Source organism: Centruroides vittatus, unplaced genomic scaffold, assembly GCF_030686945.1.
Source record: "Centruroides vittatus isolate TY-2023 unplaced genomic scaffold, ASM3068694v2 contig_559, whole genome shotgun sequence".
NCBI lineage: Eukaryota > Metazoa > Arthropoda > Arachnida > Scorpiones > Buthidae > Centruroides > Centruroides vittatus.
This window is the reverse complement of record NW_027122332.1, coordinates 1,161,705-1,187,839: the sequence shown is the minus strand read 5'-3', so window position 1 is coordinate 1,187,839 and position 26,135 is coordinate 1,161,705. Positions and strand designations below refer to the sequence as shown.

Here is a 26,135-nt window from a genome sequence, read left to right as displayed (position 1 = left end):
AAAAAAAAAGGATCGAATGACAAAGATGTATTACGTATAGTAATCAGACAAGATTTTAAATAAATCCTTCAGGAGGAAAATTCAGGAAAAAGTGATAAAAAAAAAATCGAATCGTTGACGGAAAGCGCTGATTCACTTTATTTGGTCTCAGCTTTATTTATTATAAGGAATGGTGACCCGCTGCGGGGTCAGTCACGCAATGAAATACGGGGATAAAAGAATATAGATTTAGAAATTGAGAAATTGTTCAGAAAATTTCAGTTTAAAATGCATGAAAACAATTTTAGTCATTGCAAATCTCTTAGAAAAGACTGGCAAACAATAATCTTTGAAATCAGTAATATGCCGAAAATATTGATACTAATAAAATTATTTGGCAACATTGATTCAATGACTTAAAAAATATAATATTACTTTAAATTAAATTTTCATAATTAAAAATATTACAAATTAAATTTGTATATTTAAAATTATAATTAACGATTTTAAAGAAAATTCTTGTAACTTAAATTAACTTTTAATTAAACATAAACCGAGACACGTCACGTGGCGGCGTGGTGTAAACTGAAAATGTCTGACCACGAAAGGGAAGTTTCGAAAGTAAATATAGAAAAAAAAGAAGAAAAATCAAATAATGATACGAGCGAAGAACAAAATAGCAAAGAGAATGAGGTAAATTAATTTAATTACATAAATATATTCTTTTACATGTACAATTTAATTAATTAAATAGTTTGTTGACGTGTCATTTGGTTTCCATTTTGTTTTTTATGTTTTTTTCTTATTAAAGTTCTTGTTTATTTAAAAAAATTCCTTTTTATATTTAATTTACTATACAAGAAAAGCTTTATATATGTATTTATCTGATTATTAAATGAAATATGTAAAAATTGGTAGCAACTATATTAATATTTCAGCATCCTAATTTAATTTTATATCATTTCTATCATTTGCATCTATATTATTATGTGGCTCTTAAATTGGAAATGTTGAACATGTATTATGCTAAATGGAATATAGATATGCGATCTTGTATATCAACAGTAGTGTGCGCTAGATGGAGCTCTTATGCTTTGTCTCGACACACTGCAACACTACTGGCTCGTCTAAGAACAGAGATGGCCCTGTTGAATGGTTTTTTACACACTCGGCACCTGTGTGACTCTCCGGCTTGCCCCCACTGTAGAACACTGGAGAGAACACTTCACTACTGGCTACATTGCCCACAATACGAAGGGGACTTGTCAAGATCTTGGCACTACTTTGACTTTAAATCTCACAATAGTTCAATAACTTACGCCAATATAATGGCCTAAAACTGATACACCTCCACGTCGGCAAGTGGTGGGGTTGGAATGCTATATCTATCGCACGGGCCACTTCACTTAAACACCAGGTCACACTTGTCGGAGAAGAGAGCCTATATAAACCCATGGAAAGAAAGAAAGATGGAGCTCTTGAGCATCAGTGATGTGAGATATGTGGAACACTTGAACATCAGTTATGCGCCTTGTGCAAGTTCTCTGATCAGTGAAAGAATTTAAGTAAGAAACATAGAATCACAACCTTCTTCAAAAATTATAAAAACATATTATGAAAATGGTCATAATTGTTAGATTCAAATGCATTAGTGTCTATGTAGTAAACAAGATTAATATGAAAAACAGCAATCAGGATGTACTGTTGCAGCACCATTAACATCACAATGCTATTTTCATATTATTGGCTCTCTTGGTTTTGACTGTTTTAAGGGCAGATCTTGAGTGGCTGCTTTTGTTATATGGTCTAGAATACAAAGGTTTAATTCTGAATATATGCTTCTGCTGTAGAGTTGGGAATTAAAAATCCTTTCCTAAAAATAGGCTGCAATCTTTTAATAGTATATCTATTTAAATGAAATGTTTCAATATCTGATTAGTATATATATATATACAAATATATATATAGTTCATTTATTAACAAAGTTGTTAGTTTGATAAAAATGAGTAAGGAACTGTGCATTCAATTGTTTCTTTGCTTTGCTCATTTATATAGTTTTCTTTGGTAATCTGTACTTTTTGGGCTGCAATTTGAAAAAATTGTAGACCTATAAATTCCTACTGTAGTCCGTCCGTCTGTCTTTCCTTAATCTCACAAATGGTACTAGATAAACGAAATTCAAGACCAGATATGGAAAGCTTAGGGGCATAAGGCTCTGATTAACTATATATGAACTTCCAATGCAAACCAGAAGTCACATTATTTCAATTCAAAAATTTTTCCTTAAATTGAGTTAGATGGATGATTGGCACAGCCCTATTTCTAACAGAAAAGTATGGTCCAAGACACTACAGTACGAGGTGGAGAGCATATATTTTAAATTAAATAAATTAAAAATATGATTAAAAATTGCAGCCTGGCATTAAATAATTGCTTATTGTTAAAGCACATTGGTAGCATTTAATGTAGTAACTCTACTTCATTAAAAATGACACAGATGTGCTGTTACACATTGGAAATATGAATGTAGAAGATGAATCAGCAACATAAATGTATTTGCCTGTAGGTAGAAAATTGTGGTGGTGATGCTATCAATATATCTGCCTATATTTCGTATACATTAATACATTGGTTTTATATTTTAATTACAAAAAAACATTACTTACAAATATCTTTAAAATGTTGAACACATTGAAGAATACAGTATATTAAACAAATTAGAAAATAGAGATAAATAATTAAGAATATTATTTCTTTTATTTTATTCCTTAATGCAAAACAACTTCAGATTCTTTAACTTGTGTGTCTCCTGACAACGATGGGCTTTGTTGCCTGAAGTGCTTAATTAAATTTAATAAAATAAAAAAAAAAATGAGTAGGATTCTAATGTTTATTTCTTGAACATTAATTTTCTAAATTTCCATTAAAGAGTGCCAAAAAATTTAATATCTAAATCTATTGGCTTAAATAAAAATGATTATTGATGATGATAGTCTGGTTATTTTTGTTTTGTCATATAAAAATAAGTTCCAATTAATACTAAGATGTATATATATCTATATGAGAGACTTATGGAGTGTATATATATATATATATACACTCTGTAAGTCTCTCATGTATATGATGACAATGATTATTTTTTCTGTTGATATATCAAGTCAATATTAACAAATTTAACTATTAAATTGCAAATTTAATAGATCTATTAATTATTTAACAGATGGCGACATGTCTGTTTGCTGCCAAATTATTCAAACATTAACATCTAGCAACAGATGTATGTAAATAAAAATTAAGATGAGAAGTTAATTGAGAATTTTATATAAAATTTATAAAAACAACTTTTATTAAAATTACTATTATGAAATTTTAATGCTTGATCACTGTTATTTATCAGAAGAATACAAAATGTTAAAATAGTATGAGTGTTTTTTAATTAGCTCATGATGTAACATATATGTCATATGCTAATTATGTATACAGTTTAGTGGAGGGAGAAGGTATGATAAAGGTACATCAAAGTACACACTAGGAAAGGAGGGGTTGATGCATTGTTTATATGGACTTTTTTTAGTGTTGTTAGTGGCATACAAATTTGTCCTTATAAGCCAACTTACTAGAAAATATTTGCAGAACTTGTTTGTCATTTCTTCATTGTTGGGGGTTCACAAACTATTGTACATGTGATTAAAGAAGGTCTGCCAAAAGTACATCACTGTACACATAATGGACAGTCCCTAATACAAGGATGTGGGATATTGAAAAATTGCGATTGATTCCTGTAATAATATAATTGATTTTACAGGCAATTGAGTAGAAATAACATGTTTGTAACCAGATTTATCATTTTGAAATTGCATAAGTAGTTGAGTTGTTCAGTTCTGAATCATAAAACAATAACTACTTTTAGAAAATGTGTTTAAACTTGTATTAGCTGTTGAGTTTGAGATGATTCATTTTTTCTGAATTTTTTAATTTGTTAAGGATGTTTATTATGCAATAATGAACTTTAAGTAAACAGACACCAGACTTCACTTTATGTCTTAATACTTTATTGCTAATTTTAGCATAGAGTTGCTTTACATCAGTTACTTGAAAAATAGGTATTTGATAGTCTTTTTTCCAAACAGATAATCATTTATGATCTTAATTGTATATTACTTTAAAAATTTTATGAAAAAGAAGTAAGATTGAAACTGAGATATTTATTCATTGTCTACTATACGAATTTTTTAATTAATGAAGTTACGTTTATTTCTAAATTAACAGAAAAGAAGTCAAAAGAAAGCAATTTAACTTTTTCACAGTACATTCTTTAATACACAAGTCCTATGTTAATTTTAAAAGAGATTATAGAAAATAATGTGTTATTTTAAATAATGTTTGAATTGAAGGTATATTTATAACTTTACATGATAATTTTTTTTTTAATACAGGAAACATATTTTATCGTTACATACTCTTATATTTATTTTAATTATGAAAGAATTAAGTCTAAACTTTAAAAGTAAATAGGAAATATATAAGAAATATCTTAAAGTGAAAATATTAATTTTAATTCTAATACAATAGTAAAGAAGAAAGGTTAAAGCATAGAAATTTAATACATATGAATGATTGAAATAATGAGAAACAGTGTGTAATTTATTAAAAACAAGCAGTAGTATTTCATTTCAGTGTACAACATAATTATGAAACTTTGAATTCAAAGAAAAAATACATAATAGTAAAATTAATAATAAGTACATAGTATTTATGTAAAAATTATATTCTTTTTTTGAAAGAAATCATTTATTTTGCTTTGATTTACATAGCAGAGTTAAAAATATAAACCAAATCCCTGGCTTGATGAACAATTAAGATTGTTATAAGAGATAAAAAATTTGCTCTAAATTGCATTTCTTATTGTGTTAACATCATTTCTTATGCATCAAATTCTTCACTGTGCCTAAGTACAATGAAGCATTAGAAGCCTGTGACTCATTAATCATGCTTTTCTATTTGTACTGTAATAAAACTTAACACTAGCAATGATAACAAGATAGCTCAATAGTGCATCTACAGAAAATTGCAGACAATCATTATTATTAAACTCAGAAAGTTTAGGTGCAAATTTTCTTTAAAAAAGAGTTAAAATATTGATGGATTTTTGTAAAAATATTCTAAAAAAGTATTCCTAAAAACATTAGAAGTAAATTTATCATTTTATGTGGATAAAAGTATGTAAAACTGAAGAAAATGATAGAAAATTTGAATCAGTTAGTCACTTTTGGAATCTTATATGTTTTATAGTTTACAAACAGAAAAACAATGTACTTGCAAACACAGTCTTTCTACATTCTCCACAATCAGTCACAGGTTGCATGAGGAAAGTAAATATTTGGACAGAAAATGATCTCTCCATATCAATAAATGTGAAAGGAACATAATTGGTTTGCACTTAAAACTCCAGGTTTTGCGACTGAAAAGACTCTGGAATTATATTTTGAATATCTGGATTTTCCAGGGAGTATTTCAGTTTCACTAAAGCAAATCTATCCAACTGGTTTTGGCGTGTTTAAGAATTTTCCACTGCTTTTTACTAGACAGATTACCTCAAGGTTAGAAATTTAACTACATAAGAATTTGTGTGAATGAACAGCGTAGGGTTCCTTCAACAGAAATTCTTGTCTCAACAGAATTTACTGAAGGCTCAGTTTATCAGTGAATGCTCCTGTGGATGAGAAATTTTTAGTATAAGAAAAAGCTACTAGAATTCACATGCCCTGCCTGGTTATTACAGGGTATTTAGGAGTGACAAACCACTTATCTTTTTATATAGAAAGATTGTGCTGTTTCCTACTATTTACAATATTTTTTTGAAAGTTGCTTCATATGTAGACTCCATATACTGTAGCTTTTCTTCAGTGTGTTTTGGTCAGGGATTGATGCTTGGTATACTTTTCTAGGAAGTTTTTAAAAGTAGAGTGATTTATCTTGTTAAGAGCAATTTCTGATTGTATTAGAGTTGTAGCCTGTGTACATGAAAATTCATTTTTCTTTGCATTGTTCTTTGCAGAATTTAATGATGCCAAATAAAACTGTTCCTTCTTTTCATCCTTTCTTTCTTCATTGGAAATATGTTTTGCATATTTAATATGCTGGTTAACCTGTGAAGAGAGATGCTTTCTATCTGAATTTATGGTAACATCACATAGTTCATATCTCAAATTGCTAATCATAATTCCTAAGACGAAGGAATTACGACTGACGATAGTATTTTATGTAGACAGCTTTAAAATTATTTACTAGCTCCTTCATTTCTGACTTTGGTATCCTTCGGTTCTTCACCTTCATAAACAATGGAATCATCCTTATCATTTAATGTCAGAGGAAGAAAATATCAAAAAATGATTAATTAAAAATTTTATTTCAGATTTAGAAATAGAAAAATATATAAAATCCCTAATTTAAATGCAAGAAAAGATAAAAAGTATCAAAAGGTGCTCAGTGGTAGAAACAGGAAACTAATAATCCCTTCAAATGATTGTAAGGTGGCATGCATGTATTGCAATGACAGATTTTTCTTTGTTTTTTACATCCACACTCCTCTGTACACAGTTTGTCATCATCACTGCCTCCACCTCTCCATTTATGCAATCATATGTACAGTACAATAAATATCAATTAATAACAGAATATTACAAAATAAATGAATTATTTTGTGTGTGCAAACACTTGAATGACCTCCCCTCGTCGTGTCAGCATTCGTCGACACCCTCCCCATCTAGATGTCGTTACAATAAATGATATTTGATATTTTAAAACAATTGCTTGCAGAAATAATAAAAAGGGGAGCACCACAACTACTATACTTTAGTTATTATGTAATATTTTGTAATTTCTGGAATTATTACTCTCTGAAATTGATTTCAGTTAATCAATTTTTGCATAATCAATACACTACTGTACTTAATTTTAAAAGTTTGGAAAGGATTGAAGTTTGGAAAAAGGATGGAAAAATACTCTATATCTATAAAATAAATTACTACTTTCTTAATAAATCATTTTTAATTATACAGAAGTATTACATTAATGCAGTGGTGCAGTCATTTTATGTATAATATATATATATACACACATATATATGTGTATTATATATACATACACATACACATATACATATATATATATATATTAATATAATATATATATATTATAAGTTTTAAGCTGTCTTTTACATTATTAGATAAGGGTGAAGAATAAAAATACATTAAAGAAAAATTTTATTAATGATAATTTATGCTTTACAACAAAAGTAACATAAATTATAATATCAAATAAAAGTCAACTAAAGTTTTGCAATTTTCAAATTATAAAACAGAAATTTCTCTGTTGTTCAATTTCATTTCTGTTAGTTTGGTCCTTATTAACGAGCCCGAAAACATTGTCAAGTTTCATTAAGCAGTTAATGGAATTTATTACAGTTGTTTTCACATCTTTCAGTTCTCATTTGACGATCATATCAAAATTGTCTTTAATGTAGACATATAAACAAAATTGAATAATGCAAAAGCATTTGTGTTATATACTAATGAGTTGCTGGTCAGATTGTTCATGTCGTTAAGGTGTTAACTTACCAGTCTGGGAGATCAGGGATCAAATTTGGGCAAGAAACTCCTCAGAAATGTTTTAGGATTTGGTTCGTCTTGGATAAATTGGGTACTGTTCGTTATCACTTGGCTGATCCTATTGTGACCCTTTTGTAAAATTGCTTTTGGAATTACAAACAATACATGTATGATTAATAAATAAAATATTGGTAAATGTTATATCTATTATTTCCAATGAAATTGTATAATTTTATTAAATTAAATATAATATCTACTAGTGTGAGATAGATGATGATAAGAGCTTATCACACCAGTGATAATAAGCACCAATTATTATCTACCTCACATTAGTAGATATTTTATTTAATTTAATTATTACAAGGGCTAAAAGCAATTCTTTGTAATAATTTTGTTGTATAATTTCATTTGAAGAAGTGTCAAAGTTTTGGCCATTAACTTGCTATTTCGGAAGGATTAATTCAAACTCTATTGTTAATTAACAACAAAGTGCTCAATGCAAAATATATACCTTTAAAACCAGAAGAAAAATTTAATAGTGGCAAATGTTTTTGATCACACAACTACCCTTTATATAAACCTCTCAATAACCTGATATATATATTAATAATCAACCAACCAACAACCTAATTAATCGGGCAGGAATTAAGCTACAAATATTAAATTTGGAAATGTATGATATGAATAACAAGACAGATGTTAGTTACTACTACCATTAAGAATGGTGCCTAACATCTGCCTTGTTATTTTGGGGTCTGTTCGGATATGTCAGGCCCTGTCCCTCGCCATCTGGCTGCTCCAGGGTGGGTATGGCCAAAATCTATAATGGGCTTTTTAAAAAAGACCCTCTTAGTGTCTTCAGGTTGGAGGAAGCTTTATTTTTTTTTTATTCTAGAAATATTAAGTGGAGTAAGTTTTTTACTACTTATTTGAACATATGTGGTGATAAGTCTTTCGTTCTGATTTTATCTGACAGTTTGAAGTAATCAGAAAAAATTTAATTTGAAGTTTGAAATTTATTTGTACAATTGCATTTCTTTTAATATGAAATAGTTTCTGTATGTCATTTGCTGTTAAAAATTAGAGTTATTTTGGTGTTTAGAAGAAAAGTTGAATAAAAAATGAAATAAAATTTGTGTAAATAACATATTTTTGTTAAATTTTGTTGTTAATAAGTTACAATTTTCCATTTTCTAATTTATTAACTAAAATTGAAATATTTTATTTAAACACATCCTGTTATACATGACACAATTAAAAAGAAACCAGACCATTTCTGCTGTTCAGTGATAGTGCAAAGTGTAGTTTTTCCACCAAGAATTCAAGTTTTAGACATTTGTGTGTTGGTCTGCAGAGTGGAATTGAGTTTTTTAAACCAGAATACTTACTATGTGTGACTTTGTAAAGTTATGTTAATGTCATGTCGTGATAAATCGAGAATAAACTTTAAAATTGAAGATACGTTAAATTTTGCGTTAATCTTCGAAAATCTGCCACAAAGGTTCTTGAAATGTTCTGTGAGGCTTATGGTCGAGACCACAATCTCCAAGACAAATCAGGAATATGACAAAGAACGTGCCGAACATTTATTAATCTTAATTATTATTAGTATTATTAATTAATAATAATTTCTCCAACAAACAATTTAATTAATGAATTCCAGCAAGTTAAACTACAATATTGCAATCAAATAAAGATTAAAATCATTATCTTTTAACATTTAAATCAATGATTAAGACTAATAATGACTGTACATTGTTAGCCAAATTTTGAGGCTAATAGTGCAAAACATAAGTTTAAAAATGCCTAATTACTTAAAAGTAATGATAACTAAGTAAGGATGATTGCAATAAGAAGGTTCTAAATGTGTGTTTTAACTGATGTTTTGAAACATGTTAATTTGATAACATTAAACAGCTGATGATAGTATTAATGATTAGCCAGTCTCAGCCACAACAGATGCACCATTGAACGATTTAACAAGTTTATACTGGAATATCTCGCAACCTAACAAGAAGGCAGAAGCAAATGGCTCTATAGTGCATGTGCAGACTTATTTTGTCAAAATAATTTTGGATTAATAAAGATGAGTAGTAAAAATGGTGTTAATGATATAACTGTGGAGGTTACCATATCGCTGCTTCATCAAAGTTTACGGTATCTACAGACTGATGAGTAAGATGCATACACAAATTGCTGCACCGATGAACTCGTTGATGAATATTGGAAGACATTTTAGTACATTGTGGTTTATTAATATGCTGTTTAATGCATACTGGAATGTATCCATTGAGTGGATTTTACCATGTGTGTATTTATATAAATAAATGATTACATTTTGTTGTTAAATTAGTAATCTACCAGAATTTATTTGATATTTATTAAAAAGTAAAACATCAAATTATTTTGTTATGTTATACGGTTTATTTTTGTACAGAGAAAAGAAAAGAATACAACAGAGATATATCTAGATCCATTAAATAATGAATATAAATGAAGGAAGCAAAGTTTCCATAACTAGTAAATATAAATATTTCCTGTATTTATATTTACTAGTTTCTGATTATGTTGAAATATGTTGTAAATCTGTAACACTGAACTTAGTCAATTTTTACTATTTTAATTGCTTAATTTTTTTTTTTAATAGTCAGTGAGCAGAACGGTTCTAGAAGAAATTCAAAATATGGCTCAAGATAGTATAAACTTCATTCAATCTATACAAATGTGAGTTTATTTTGTAACATATCAATTTCTGTTGCTGAGATTTATTATTATTTTATAATAAAAATCTTTAAAATCTCTTGTAGACAACAATCGCCTGACGATCCTTCTACTAGGCAAGAAAGTTCTAAATATATTCCTGGACCTTTACAACCAAGGTATTGTAAAATTTAATATAAATATTAAGTACTGTTCAGCTTATCTGCCCAACTTTTGATTATTCCAAGATTTTTTCAATCTACTTGGATTTTTTTATCCAAAGTCCATTGACTAAGAGTTTTACCCTATTTCATTATGTTGTGTTCTTTAATTTGTTACCAAATTGTCCTGCAAGTTGAGCATACTTGATAAAGATTCTGATCTTTCATCACAAATTTAATGATATATATATCTGCTTTGTTTGTTTCTTTTATGCTTCCGTTGTCTGCGTGAAGTGTTTGCATAACAATGGGATGTCTGTTAATTGTTAAATTAATAGGCTTTCCACTGTTATGTGATGACAAAAAATGACTAGCTGTTGCATTTTGTGTAAGGGGCAAGAATCAAAACTATTTTTTTATCTGATACTATGAAAGTTCTATCTTTTGTTGTAATGTTAGCATTGTTGCTCTGTTCTCCCTGCCCTTTCTTGAAGTGAGGTAAGATCTTACTAATGAGGCCTTTAATTACTTTAAAAGAGAGACTGTGCTTGATAGCTGTATGTTCTATGAAAGAAATTTCTCATTCCCTGTGTTGTATAAAGTGGAGTGTGTTATGGCTGTTTTTTTATTATAGTTCTAAATGCACTTGATTTGTGGGCTAATGTCTTGCAATTGTCAATGTACATGAGTTAATCTAGTAGATTTCCTATAGACTTTTGTGTTGTAAGGCACAAAGAATAGAATGTCTAAGAAGTTGATCTTCTGCTGGCTCATTTGGTCAATTTGGAGCTTGATTCCTACTGAATTGTTATTGATGTCGTCCACAGAGTTCTGTACATGTTCTTTAGTATTGCAAATTTTCAGGATATTGTCAATATGTCTGCAAATGATTTTTGTTATTTCTATTTGGCAACAATTTGCTTCTCTATCTGTACTACACTATTTGTGCAATTTCACTGGATTCATCCAACCCCATTGGTGTTCTCACCTCTTGTTTGTAATATAAGTTGTTTCACTTAAAATAATAAGAGTTCTTGTAGATAGTATGCAGCTTTTTTTTTATAGTCTTTTATTACACATTTGAAAGATTTATTTGAACAATAATGGATTTAATTGAAACAACAATAATCATGACTTAAGACTTAATTAATTTATTAGAAGGATTAAACATTTTAAAGCTAAACAACGACCCTAGAGAAACACCAATACATGTTATGATAGAATGGAAATCTTTAAAGTTTAAATTTTTAATTTATTGCATTTACATTTATATAAATAAAAGTGTAAATGTTCGTTTGTTCAAAATCTTAAATCTCCGACAGTTCTTCACTGATTGCTTTGAAATTTTTACATAATGTTTCATTTGAATACGCACGTGTTTTTATATACCTACTATTATATAGATGTCGAAATTCCCCTCACAGGGGAAAGGGACAGGATTAAGGCTTACTGTGAAGAACTCGGCTTCTATAATACTATTTTAGATGTTGTTTTTTGCATTTTTGATTGCATTTTAACAGGGTACGTTACGAGAATATACACTAAGAATGCACTAAGAATGTACACTTTTCAAAATCCCTCCGCAGGGGAGAGGGAAAGGATTAAGGCTTATCCTAAAGAACTCAACTTCTACTGTACTATTTTAGATGCAATTTTTTAGTTTTAACTGCATTTTAGTAGGGGTACCACATGGGGATGTAAGAAGTGTATTCCTTAACAATGGAAGTGTTAACAATTGAAGTGTTAAGAGAAAGCGACGTGCAAGATTTACAGGTGCAGATGCAGCTTCTTGTGTTTTTGCGGGAAATCAAACATATTTTTAGACCCATCTAAAAATTCTCTAATTAGTCTGGAAACAGGGGAGACCTAATTCTTGCATTCTGTAAAAATGGGTAAGATTTGCTATAATGTAATAATCTTAATCTTTGCTATCGTTACTTTTTGCCCGAGCAATGCCGGGCTTATCTGCTAGTTTAATAATAATAACAAAAATTGAGAGAATCTCTGTACATAATATATAACATAAATATCTAAACAACAAATCCTCAAGTCATGAAAATATTGTACTTGAACAGAGAACACATTCAAACATATGTAAATGATTTAAACATTCTAAACACATCATTAATTCAGAAGGAATCCAAAAATTAAAATAGTGCAAAATAAAATGACAGTGTAACAAGTAACATAAAATAACAGATCTGTTGGTGGTTTATTTTTTGGAATGTTATGAAATTTGCAGGATGTTTAGAAAGTTTAAAGCATTTGAATATGTTAAAATTTGTTGTTCTATGTTCTCAGATGTTATTTTTGTGTGTTAAGGATCCAATAATGAGATGTATGCAGCCTTGAAAAATGTTTCATGTAATCAATGACTGAACTTTTTAGCATTTTGATTTGATTTGTAAACATCATTAGCATAGTGAAGGCTCTATAGCTAGTTACAATTTCATATATTATGGGTGACTGGGAAAGAAATGATAAAGAATTCATACCTACAGAAAATTGAAAGCTCAAATCAGATTTGAACCTGAATCTTCATAGCAGTAAGGAGACCACTCAATGCTTGGTCTGATTTATAATATATAGAATTAAGTAACTATGTAATGTTATTTGGTTCATATCATCAAGTTGATTGGCTCAGTCATTTTGAGAAAACTACATTTATTCATATAGATCTAGCATTATATTTGTTTTTTCTATGTCTTTAAAATTAATAGTTTCTATAATGTAATTATTATATATTGAAATTTAATATTTATTTTATAGTGGAATAGCATGGCGAGAAATTCAACATCATTTAGAAGAACTTATTTTACAGTTAGATGATGATTCTTCTGGTGAAAAGTCTGGAGGGTAAGTCATATTTATTTTTAATAACATCTGGTTATAGTAGAAGCTTTTAGTTGAATTAATCAATGTACTGTAGTACCTTTAACAGTGGGTGAAATTTAAATAATGCTAATGCTTTTTGACTCAGTTAATATTCAAGTTCAGGCACAGACAATGGAAAATTATTCCACTATCAACCATGTGTGTCTGAAGATGACCCTCTAATTGGGTCAAAAATGTCAGTGTTCTTTAAATTTCCTTTACAGTTAAAGGTGCATTGATTAATTCAACTGAGTGGCTGGTTCATTCTTAGAAAAAGCTTTCATAGTTTTTTAATTATTTTCTGTTTAATGATTGCAATCTAATCTTGCATTCATATCAAGTTTTACAAGATTGAAAATTTATTAATCATTTTTGTAAGTGTTATGTTTTATAAATAAATAAATAAATATTAAAGAGCATTTATTATTATTTTTAGTTTGATTAATTTTCAATTATATCATCATAATAAAGAACTTTTAATGATTTATGCATTTTCAAATTTCTGGATTTAAACTGAAAATTAATGTAATGTATAAATAAATAGTCAAAAACTACTTTAGTTAGCTAATCTTTTTAAAACAATTTTGATTTACACAGATGGACATATTGATGATATAACATATAATGGTCAAAATAAGAAATATTTCATAAAGGTCTGACAAATTATACACATTTATACAGGCTATTCACAAACTCCCTGTAGAAATTTTAATGGGAGAAGGGAACACCAAGATATGTATATTTTTCATTTATGAATCTGTCTGTTGATATCCTTTAGTGCTAGAGAATACCATTTGGTGGTGTTGCAATTGCCTAGAGAAGTAAAGTGGCAATGGAAAATGAATTTGTATTTGTCATTGGCATTCATAAATCAAACATATTGCATGTAACATAACATAAAATAGTTATATTAAATGTAATCCAATTAACTCTTAGAGAGAGCCTGCTGGAAGTGTTTGTTACTGTTGTTACAACTGTTTGCAAATTGCCAGGAAATCTTTGAAAGTGTACAGAAATCAATGCTTCAATGCTGTCATTTATGCAATGTTGTTTCTAATTGTAACTTTGTGCATCTTTAATAAAACATGTTCTTACATTTATTTATACTTACTATTTATGTATTGTACCAGATCCACTGATATTAGTTGGTGTCCCTCTAGCACTGATGGGTGATATTTGCAGATGTGCATTTGTAGAGAAAATATACTTGTATTGGTGTTTCTTATCTCCCATTAAAGTTTGTATAGAGTGTTTGGAAAAATCCTTGTATAATTTATAAAATTCATTGCTTTTATTATTACATGAAGCAATATACTGTTTTTCCGGCAGCCTATTATAGGTCTTGATTTAGGTTTACCTTCAATATTGTGTTATGCCTTTACCATTAATCAGTTTTTTGTATTTCAAGTGTAATATACTTAATATTGTAAGTTGCCGACAGTTCTTGTCCTGACCATAATTGATTATTTCAGCTTTTAATGTAAATAAAATGTTTATAATTTCAGTTCCATTTTTGTTTTTTTCATTGTCCTTATTTCACAAATCTCATAGCTCAATTATTCTATGGATCATTTGTTAATTGCAAGAATTAAATTATATTTAATTCTTACAAATTTTAGAAACTACATTTAAAAGTAAATGTTTTTAAATAACTTGTAAATATTTCATTTATTTTATAGATTTGAATTACGACAATTAGATGAAATTGGAAAAATGGCAGTAATTTCTCATACATTAGCAGCTTACGTTTCTACCTTAGAGCCTTGGAAATTAAGACGGTTGGCAACAAGAATAGTGTCCGATACCACTTTGTGGATTTCACGATTATTCAGGTAAATTTTTTAATGTATTTTCATTCTTTTATTGATGCTGTTTAACTTTCTCATATATGTGATATGTTTTTGTAGATTTTTTGATACATCTGCTTATTTCCACGACGAAAGTAAAGAAGGTCTTATTAGGGTATGCAGGATGATTCTTCATACAAGATATCCTAAATATATGTCTGAGGGCTCTGAAGCTTTGTACGCAAGACCACCTGTCATATATGTCAGTGCTGCAGCTCGACCTGGATTAGGGCAATATATTTGTACACAGGTATAAATTATAAAGATAAAATAATATTAGATAAGTTAAATGAGTTAAAGTTTATTCTGATTTATAATTCTGACTGTAACTTTTATTAAATAAAACAGGAGAAAATTTTAAAGCATAATTTTAATTTTGCTTAGAAATTTTCACTCGGTTGTAAAGATTGTATTTTTGTTCAGTTCTTGATCTATGACTTTAACATTCTATTTTTTTTTCTTGATCAGTTTTTTAAGTCATAAGACAATATGTGAAAATTTTAACTATTTATGATGATTCATTTGTTTTGTCACGATCGTAACAAATAAAAATCAATATTTAACATAATTATACAAGCATTATTTTGTAATGTTTTTTGAATTTACAAGGAATTAAATTACAAATCTTTCCTTGTAAATTTTATTATTATAATGGAATAAGCATATTTTACTGATATACCAAAATATTTAGAAATTTTTACATTTTCCAATTGTATTTTTTTAAAAGATGCTTTTATTAGTCATGTTTTTTAAGATTGGGAATGAGGTCATCCACTGTATACATCACTACAATGTATTTATACATGCTCATGTACATGCACACGATTAAATTCTGCAGTTTTCATTTATTAGAATTTAAGAAATGGATAAACTCAATGATAATTAATTTAATTACACTGTTAATTTTTTTTATTAAGCAATTTACAAATAAAACATTATATTAAAAAGTTTCCAGATAATTGTTATTGTCATGCGATTGACATTATATAAAAGCAAGCTTTATTTTGTTGCAGCTATTTCAGACACTATTTTTATCATATTAATTAATAAAATAGAATTTTGGTGTAGTAAATGATTATTTTTAATTTAAAAGAATTTTACATCGGTTTTTTAGAAATGTTTTTACTACTTTTTTGAAAACTTAAAATATACTTTAGACAGAAAGCATTTTGTAATTTTTCAAATGATATATAATTTGTCAGATTCATAAATTTATTATACAAGTTGTGCCTGTGCAAATAATTACATGCATGTAAAACAAAATATTGAATGCAAAAAATAAGTTTTTATTTGGGAAATTTCAAATATATATTATATTTGATGTTATGAAGTTCAAAAAATGATTTTATCGATTCAAGAAGACGTAGTCTGTTCAAAAAGTAATTTTGGGTCCACCATTTATTTCTTAACTGTGTTCTAGAACACCCTTTGATGACCGGACCTTGCTTTTGAGGCTGCTAGGCCGCCGGGTTAAAATAGTTCCTTTAAAAAAACACAATAAAACATCCAAATTAAAACAAAGGTAAAAATTCAGAAATTGGCGGATCTTACAGACATCTTCAATTTTAATCTATCCAGTGGCAGACTTCCAGACTTTTATATCCACTTGAGAAGCGCTGTTTAAGTCTGGTCAAGGTCCGGTCGTCAAAGGGTGTTCTAGAACACAGTTAAGAAATAAATGGTGGACCCAAAAATTACTTTTTGAACAGACTACGTCTTCTTGAATCGACTAAAAAATTATCTAAAGACAAAATTTAATAATCAAAAATGATTTTATGTTGAAGAACTTGTGCTTTTGTAATGAACCATTCAATGTAAAAAGTGATGGTGCTGCTAAAACATTTTGAGAAAGTTACATATAAATACTTCATACAGTTAACATGTTACAAAATTTTTTGTTATGGCTGGGAACTAACTAATAAAACCATGTCCCAGACTGGCATTGAAGGTAAATTGTAAAGTTTCTAAGAATATCTTACTGTGAAAAGAGAAACAGAGTAATTGAAGTTGGCTATGTTGCCTCTAATGAAGAGCAAGTGAAGTAAACATTATCTGTTTGCTTTTTGTAAAGACAATGAATTAATAAGAAGTAAGAGTTGAGACCAGAATCATAAATCAAAACTGTAAAGATCTGTTCGCTAGTTTTAATTTATTAAATTCAAGGAGCATTGCAGACATTATTGCATTTATATACATGATATAAATTTTATATTTACAGTTAGGACTTCCGCTTGGCTGCTTAGCTACTGTTCCATGCAATACAGTGTTTGGATCCCAGTACAAAATGGTAAAATGAAAAATTTAGATTATTTAATTAATTAAAATTGTAAAATTATTTTTGATATATGTTTGGAGATAGAAAAAATCATAATTAACTTTAGGATATAGCAGCTCTGGAGAAATTAATCCAAGAAGATGTGGCAGCAGCAAGAAAACCACTTTTAATGGTTGCAAATGCCGGATCTCCTGCCGTCGGCCACGTTGATAACTTACCCAGGCTTCAAGAACTCTGCAAACTGCACGATATTTGGTTGCATATCGAAGGACACAGTATTGCGGGTCTTTGTTTAGTATCGGTTCCGAGTCTCGTAAGTATTTACTTTATAAAATTTTGAAAAACTCAAGTAACACCCAAGACTTATAGGTGTAATTTTACTTAAATTTTTAGCCAGCTAGAATTGGTGATAGCATGACTCTGCCAATTGGATCTTGGTTTGGAGTGCCTTCACTTCCTTGTGTTGTATCCTAATATATATTATTTTATTCAATTATTTATAATAAAAACATATTGTTTAATAAATATTTCAGTTAGTTTAACTTAATACACATACAAAGACTTTATATAAAGCGGGAGAACCGGCGTGGGTACATGCGGCAGGTTTAAGTTCTTTCAATTTGAATGTCAGACTTAATTGCTTGCCAATTTGGGTCATTCTCCAATCACTTGGTCATGAAGGAGCTATGCAAAGAATTAAATTCTGTTTTGAACTGGTAAAATAATTTAAATTTTCTTTCATTGTACATCTTTGAGAATAAATCTTTTTGTTATTTTGAATTATAAAAAAATTTTTATCATTTAATATTACAAAAAAAAACATAAAATATAACGTTTTATTCTATTCGCAAATATTTATTTCTTTGAAAATATCAAGATTGTTTAATAATTAGAAATTATGAATTTTTGACTCCTGATAAATCTTTATTTTGGATAAAAAAATTTTTCAGAGTGATTATTTATTGGAAAAGTTGGAAGAAATGCCTCACATACGAATTATTGTAAGTATTTTTTTTTAAGGCATATATATTGCCTATATATCCTTGCATTAACTATAAAGCTGGCTCCACACATTTTGTATTCGCTGATTGTTGAATAATTGCCGATTTGGCACAATATTTCACAAGGAACGGGAAATGACAAATACTGAATATTAGTTACAGATAAATTATCCATGTTATTTGGTATTGGCCAGATGTTTGTTTGGCATTCGGCAAATGCCAAATGTGTGGATCCAGCTTAAGATATATTATAATATTGTGCAATAACATTCTTAATATATGCAAATTTAATCATTTAGATTTAGATCTATTGTTTGTTTTGATTAATATAATTTTTATAATTTTTATGATGTTACTTTTGTCCTAAGAGAAAAAAAACATGTCACTAGGTCAGTTTATATATTCATTTTATCATTAAGCTAATGCTCAAAATCTTACTGTTTAGCATCATCATCTATACTTTGATTTTATATACAAATGACATTTCAATTAGTAATTTAATTAAGAGAAGAATAAATTTTTTTTCACTGATTTTTATCTGAAACTTTAAACAAACTATATATTACACTGCAGTAAAGGTTGGGTTGTATAATTTAGTTTTCAGCCTCCTCCTGTTTGAGCAACTGAATAAGTTACTCAAATAGAAGGCGGCTGAATGTATTCTTATTCTGTTTTTCCTTTTAGTGTATTGCTTTTTCCAATAATCTTTACTCCTCACTCTCATTTCTAATCTTATTTGCTCTTGTTGCATTTATCAGAAACTTCATACTTCACTCCTTATTTTATTTTTCTCCCATTTTTTCCATATCAAAGTCTATATTGTTTGTTACTACATATATACAATAGCTTTTGTATGGTATCCTCTTGTACAGTACTTACCATTATGTTTCACTTTTGCATAATTAAATTCCATGGGCAATAAATAGCCTAAGTATAATTTAAAAGATTTGCATTAACACTTGCATATAAATCTAATTATTGACCTAAAAATATTACAAAATAACATTAAGATAAAAAATACAAATGTCTAGTATTGTGATATTACATGAAGAAAACCTTTTTAATTTTTTAGGCAAAAGAAAGAATGAAATCCAACGAAGGAAAAACTTATTCGATAACTGACGTCATTAGCAAATCCATCAGCACGACTGTAAGTTAGACATTTTATTATTTGTAAGATATAATTTAAAATTTCTAAAAAAATACAGTTTAGATATGTAGTACAATCTCTGTAATTTGACACTAGTTGATTCTTAAGTATTATAGCACTGTTGCCAAGTCGTAGACAAGCTTACCATTAGTTTAAACTTCCAGTGTGCCAAGTAATTGGTACACTGATTACTTGTGATGGCAGCATGTTTAGATATTTTGATCAGTAGTCCAACTTAGGTTTTGCTGCATCATTGCCAGATTATTACAGCCAACTGTTAATCTTTTAAATCCTGTGTATGTTGGATTTAGGGATTGCAATCCAGCAGTGTTTTGAATCCAGCTGGATTTTTGCTGGATTGAAATCATTCCAGCTGGATCCAGTGTGGATGTATTTTTGGTGCAATAGTGTTATCTGTCTATCTATCTATCCTGCAATTTATGTTTTTTTTAATGAAATAAAACATTTTTAAAAAATACTTAAGAAGCTTTTATTATTTAGACTGGTCACTATAAATCAGTAAAACTTCTTACACATTTAGATAGTAAACTTAACTTTGGTTCGGTTTAACACTTGAGATAGAGATAATTAACTTTAAATGTTTAGTTAGATTATAATTATAATGTAATCTTTAAGTTAAATAATAGCAAAGGTAATTCTACTAATTAATTTATATTAATATATTATAATAATGTAAGGACGGATAATCAGTGGCTAAGTGGCTATCAGTCTTACCAGTTTTCATATATATAGGCTCTACATATTAGTCTGTAGTTATTTATAAGTATATAAAACTATGTACTGGAAGTAGAATAAGTTAAATAAACTACACCTTTGTTAATCCAGCAAAATTTAATAAAATAATAACGTTTTCAATCGTTTTTAACGATCTTCCTCGGTTACAAAAAAAAATAGAACATTAAATATAGAACATAAAATGTGTTCGGAATAAATATGAAAATTAACGAAAAATGCCCAAACAGACAAAATATAGATAAATAAACAAAATAAATAGCGGAAAAAATATATACAGGGTGTTTTTTTTAAACTGACGGTACTCAGAAACATCTGTAGAGCAATCTAACAGCCGGACTGTCGCCAAATTTGGGAGAGTGACTAAGGACGACATGGAAAAGAGATTTCGTGAAGAAAAAAGTAATACCTAAATTCGCCGGTATTGAAGGATTTGGCACTGTTGTAGCGAAAAAAGTTACCAGCACTTCTCTGAAGAAAGGGTCATCAGTCGCTTTTTTCCACTTGCATGGCCGCCTCGCTCCCCGGATCTAACCCCATGTTACTTTTTCCTGTGGAGTTACTTAAAGTCCAAGGTCTATCTTGGTAGTGTCCCAAACTTGATGACTTTGAAGGACAACATTTCTCGAACTGTGATGAACATTCCTGCGGACATGTTACGTTCGGCCATAGAGAACACGGTGTTCAGGATGCAATGAGTTGTCCAGCAGGACGGTGATCACATTGAAGAAGGGAGAAGGTTATTTGCTGATTAATTAAACTTTCGTTATTACACTGAAACCTCTGTCTGATTATTCATTCGTGTGTTTGTTAATTGCAGCTGGATTTTATGCAGATTCTTAGCTGTTTCGCTACAACAGCGCCAAATCCACCCCTACCGGCAAATTTGGGTACTACTTTTTTCTTCGCATAATCTCTTTCCCATGTCGTCCTTAGTCACTCTCCCAAATTTGGCGACAGTTCGGCTGTTAGATTGCTCTACAGATGTCTCTGAGTACCGTCAGTTTAAAAAAAAAACACCCTGTACAGTAATACCTCGACTTACGCTACCCTGACTTACGCGAACCCGGAGTTATGTGATTTTCAAATCTTGACGATTCGTCTTTTGTTTGAGTGCCACGCAACCCTTGATTACTCACTCCCCCCAAACTATTGTTCAGCTTACAGGTTCGGACGTGTCGCGCGGAATCGACGCATAGCTACAATTTATTTTGTCTTATTTATTTCTGTGTTTGTTATATCTACGGAGACTTGAGACTCTACTGTGTCATCCAAACGAAGTAGAACTGATTCTTCTGCATCAAACAAGAAAAGAAAAACTCCATCTTTAATAATGTTAACTTTACATTCCAAAGACTTCGATACAAAAATGAAAATTTGTAAATTGGCAAAACTTGATCCTTTAGACCCAGTTCAATCAGATGATCGAATGACGGTTGGAAACTTGACAGAAGGCCTCAGTTTAATTAAAAAGAGGTTACAAATTTTAGAAAATATAGACTCCAATGAAGAGCGCATTTCTTCTACAAAACGAGAAATAAAAAAATTATTAGCATGCTACGAGGAAATTTTGCGGGAGAAAAAAAATCTTTGAGCCGTCAGACGAATTTGTTAGATTTTAGGAAGCCTTCTATAACAAAATAACTTCGATTTACGATTTTAATAATATAATTTGTTATACATATGTATTATCTAAGATTTTATTAAACATTTTTTTCTAAATTGTTGTTTTCTTTAGTCTCCGGCCCCAATTAAAAATAATTTGTATGTATTTATATGCGAAGTTATACCCCGACTTACGCGAATTCGACTTACGCGGTTATCGCTCAGTCCCACCTATCGCGTAAGTTCGGGGTATTACTGTATATAAGATATAACAACGAAACCAGCATTGTCTGTTAATAACATTAATTAATGTAAAAGGATCTCCACATGGTAGACAATGAGTCCGCATCTCTATGGTTTATACAACCAGTTGTCATGTGCACCTTGCAGATTTCCAATCTCTCAAGATGTTTGACCGTTTGCCTATTCGTCGTCGTTTTTATAATTGCCGCTTGCATTATACTCCATGATCCATGGACGTTAACATCCTTCTGTCTTGCATATGATGCCAGCGCAGTGTTGTCAAGGTTCTTACTGATTGTATATTTGTGCTCTTGAGCCTTTGTTTTAAACTGCGCATCGTTGCACCCACATAAACAAGCTTGGAATTGAAACGTTGGTTGTGTAAAGGCACCGAATATATACCCGTTGTTGAATTCCGATCCTCTTTCTTTTTATCGTTTCTTAAAAGTTTGAAAACAGTGGGATTACGTCGGTATACAATACGAAAATTATCAGACCTGGCAGTACATCTATGTATCTTGTTTAAAAAAATGGGATGTAATTAAGCACTATTCTTTTTATATTTATTCGAAACACATTTTATGTTCTATAGTTAATGTTGTATTTTTTTGTAACTGAGGAAGATCGTTAAAAGCGATTGAATACGTTATTATTTTATTAAATTTTGCTGGATTGATTAAGGTATAGTTTATTTATAAGTAATTTAATTATTAGTGTTACTAAAGTAGTGAGTAAATAATTAGTAAGTAATTAGTAGCAGTCTGGTAGTTAGCAAAGCGGCAACGCGACAACGTAGACTTTTGCGCAATTATTTAGAAAGTTAATTGAGTATTTGCAGATCCGCAGCGCTGGATCCAGCTGGATTGCTGGATGAGGGATCCAGCAATTGCAATCCCTAGTTGGATTATGAGATTGTACCATATTTAATTTCAATTAATTATATTAGTAACATATTAGAATATAGTATTAACCTATCCCGTGTTGAAATTTTGCTCTGTTGCGTGTGGCTGCCATGTTGAATTTTTGTTGATGTTAAGCCTAATGAAATTTTTTTTTTTAAATAATAATCGTGGCTACTGTATCGTTAAAAATTATTTTTTTTATTTTTCACAAACAAAATAGATATATTAATAAAAATAAAAACAAAAAAAATTTATATTTTCAAAGTTTGTTTTAATATAATAATTATGACACAGCGACATCTAGTATCAAAAACGTTCCGATGCAGAAATGAATATGTTTGGGGTCAACGGGGAGGTCAAATGAGGTCAACATGAAAATATTTGGGACCAACATGGGACAGGTTAAAGAATATTTACGTTTTTATAAAAATCTGAATAAATATTGTATGCATTTGTTACTATTATACAATAATCTCAGTTACCTGACACAAATGCATTTGGAAGAATACTGTATAATCTAGAGAACACAGGACATTTTTGTTTATCGTAGATTTATTTGAATGATGATAAAATATAAAATACATATAGATATGCAATTAAACAATACCAAAAGTATTTTAAGTAAAATAGGGTAATTTCCAATTAAATCGTTCATTTATTGTTTATTTATTTTCCATGACAAAATGTCTTACCATTGTTTTATAACTATTGAGTCTGTTGTTGTTGTCTCATAGTGCAGAGATACTGCCAAATCTTTATTCTACCACATTGTATAGCTTTCTTTCTTCTTTCCAGGAAATAACTGAACTTAATAAGCAGTAAAATTTCAAGATTAATAATAATAATAAATCTATTTGAACTTTTTTCTACTGTTTTTAAATTTTTTAAATGTGTAAAAGTATTCTTTCAAATAATTATAATCTCAGAAATATAGCTGTAATTACTTAATCTATTTCATAAGAGAACATTAGAACTGAAGTTATCTTTAATTAATTTTAACTTTTCAGTTTCATGAAACATCTCCTTGTCCAGCCATTATTATATCTGATTATTACATTACAAATTCTGGAATTCTGTCCGAATTAGATAATTATCTAACTTAGAATAATCATCATCTGCGCATATATGCTGAACAAATTGTAATCACATAAAGGAAGTTATTGAATAGTTTATTAACATATTGATATTGGATGAATACAGTGACTTTTAACTACTGGCTATATTATAATCATACCAAATTTCTTAAATTACCATAATTATGTTTCTTATACATGTCTGATTAAATTGTTCATTTATTGTTTATTTAAGAAATGTTTTTCACTTTAAGTGCAGTTTCCACATGCAGAATTCATGTGTGACAATTCTTAGTCAAACTAAAGCACTATTTCTAGAAATTTAAGAAATTAAGTGTACAGAATTTCCATTGTTTTTATTCTAAGCTTTCATTTGAATTTACTAATGAAGTAACCTTCAAAACAACAACAGTATCATTGCAATAGTGTCCAAATTGAAAATAAAAATTTCTAACTTAATATCTGAAAAAAATTTTCATGAAAGCAATATACAGTATACTTAAAATTATTGGTTAAAATTATTATTACATAAATTGTAAGATCTCTTTACATAGCATATTTAATCTACATAATTAAAAATGTCGTAGAGACTTTTACTGATGGAGCAATCTCACATTTTTTATCTGTTTTATCTAATTTCTATCAGAATATCAACTGACATATTGAATACAAAATAATTTATAAAATCTTGTCTGGATATTTTAATAAATTTATATGAGAAGTAATGATATACGAGTGCTTAAATTTGAACAAAATTTTCAAGAACAGTCTTCCTTTTTTTTGATGAAATTTAAGGTTTGTCCAAAAATGTGAGTAAAATTAAATTTACTTGAACTTGTAATTTGTTATTAATTTACTCGAAACATGACAATTTTTTTTAACATGATTTATGTAGATGATCAAAATTTTACTACAAAGTTGTATAAACATGAAATTAATAAATATATTAAGTTAACAATACGAAAAGTGTATTGTGTGATAACATACACACATACGTAAGTAGAAAAAAAAAATAGATTTTCTGTGTATTTAAAAATAGAAAAAACAAGGAATTGTCAAAGTTTTATTTTATTAAAAGCAAAAATGATAATGGCGTTAAGTTGCTAACATAACAATTATTTTTTTTGAGAATGGACATACAGATATATCTGAACTTAGACTCCTTGACATATGACTATTTGAAATTATGATGGTCATCCCCTAATGCATTCATAGAAGCTGTGTCAACAAGCATAGGCATGTTTAGTAAAAACAAAGTTACTATGTTGTCAGCTACATAACTGTATGCATAATCACATATTTTCTATAATAAGCTCTATTAAATGGAATATATTTATATGTTGTTTTTTTTATTGATAATGATAATGATCCTTGTTTAGTCGCATTAGCATAAAGTCTTGTGGTATGATACTTTATAGTGATTGTGTGGCATCGGACTTATGACTGGGCTGTCAGAACTGAAGTCCAGAATAAGTCGAGGTACATCCATACTTAAAATCTTGTTTCTCTGATCATGAATTTCCAATAAATGCCTTTCCCAATACTTTATCCATACTGGAGAATCCAATGCACACATCAGATTTGGCTGCGTAAATTACTTTAATGTATTAGAAATATGACTGATTGACTCATTGTTAATATAAATATAAATATAAATAATATAAACAATTTAATATAAATAATTTTGTAGGGATTGCTTGATGTGTGATTTTATGTACTCATCAATCAATTCCCAAAAATAAATAAATAAAAATGTATGCATTTTATTTATGACAATTAAAACTAAATGAAAATTAATATTTTTTTTACAGCTGTTATTTGACATTCTTGCTCCTGTTGTGGTGTTTCAATACATTGCCGAAAATCGTAACCAAAGTAATGAAATACATATATATTATTACTGTTATTAAAAAATTGAAGGGGGAGAAAAATGTATTTAAAATTGAAAATGTTGCATTTATT

At 28.9% G+C, this 26,135-nt stretch overlaps 1 protein-coding gene across 2 annotated transcripts in view; it reads left to right on the top strand.

The window, feature by feature from the left end:
- Window positions 1-546: 546 nt before the first annotated feature.
- Window positions 547-26,135, top strand: part of LOC136978870 (putative pyridoxal-dependent decarboxylase domain-containing protein 2) — a 31,636-nt gene continuing 6,047 nt past the window's right edge. For both annotated transcript variants that reach the window (XM_067274693.1, XM_067274692.1), the window contains exons 1-13: window positions 547-672; window positions 10,237-10,313; window positions 10,397-10,468; window positions 13,220-13,306; window positions 15,004-15,156; window positions 15,232-15,421; window positions 17,390-17,458; window positions 17,553-17,759; window positions 17,840-17,911; window positions 18,007-18,162; window positions 18,397-18,447; window positions 19,520-19,597; window positions 25,985-26,048. In XM_067274693.1, the coding sequence (XP_067130794.1) occupies window positions 571-672; window positions 10,237-10,313; window positions 10,397-10,468; window positions 13,220-13,306; window positions 15,004-15,156; window positions 15,232-15,421; window positions 17,390-17,458; window positions 17,553-17,759; window positions 17,840-17,911; window positions 18,007-18,162; window positions 18,397-18,447; window positions 19,520-19,597; window positions 25,985-26,048 (1,378 nt within the window). In that variant the 5' untranslated portion in view covers window positions 547-570. The remainder of the gene's footprint in view (window positions 673-10,236; window positions 10,314-10,396; window positions 10,469-13,219; window positions 13,307-15,003; window positions 15,157-15,231; window positions 15,422-17,389; window positions 17,459-17,552; window positions 17,760-17,839; window positions 17,912-18,006; window positions 18,163-18,396; window positions 18,448-19,519; window positions 19,598-25,984; window positions 26,049-26,135) is intronic.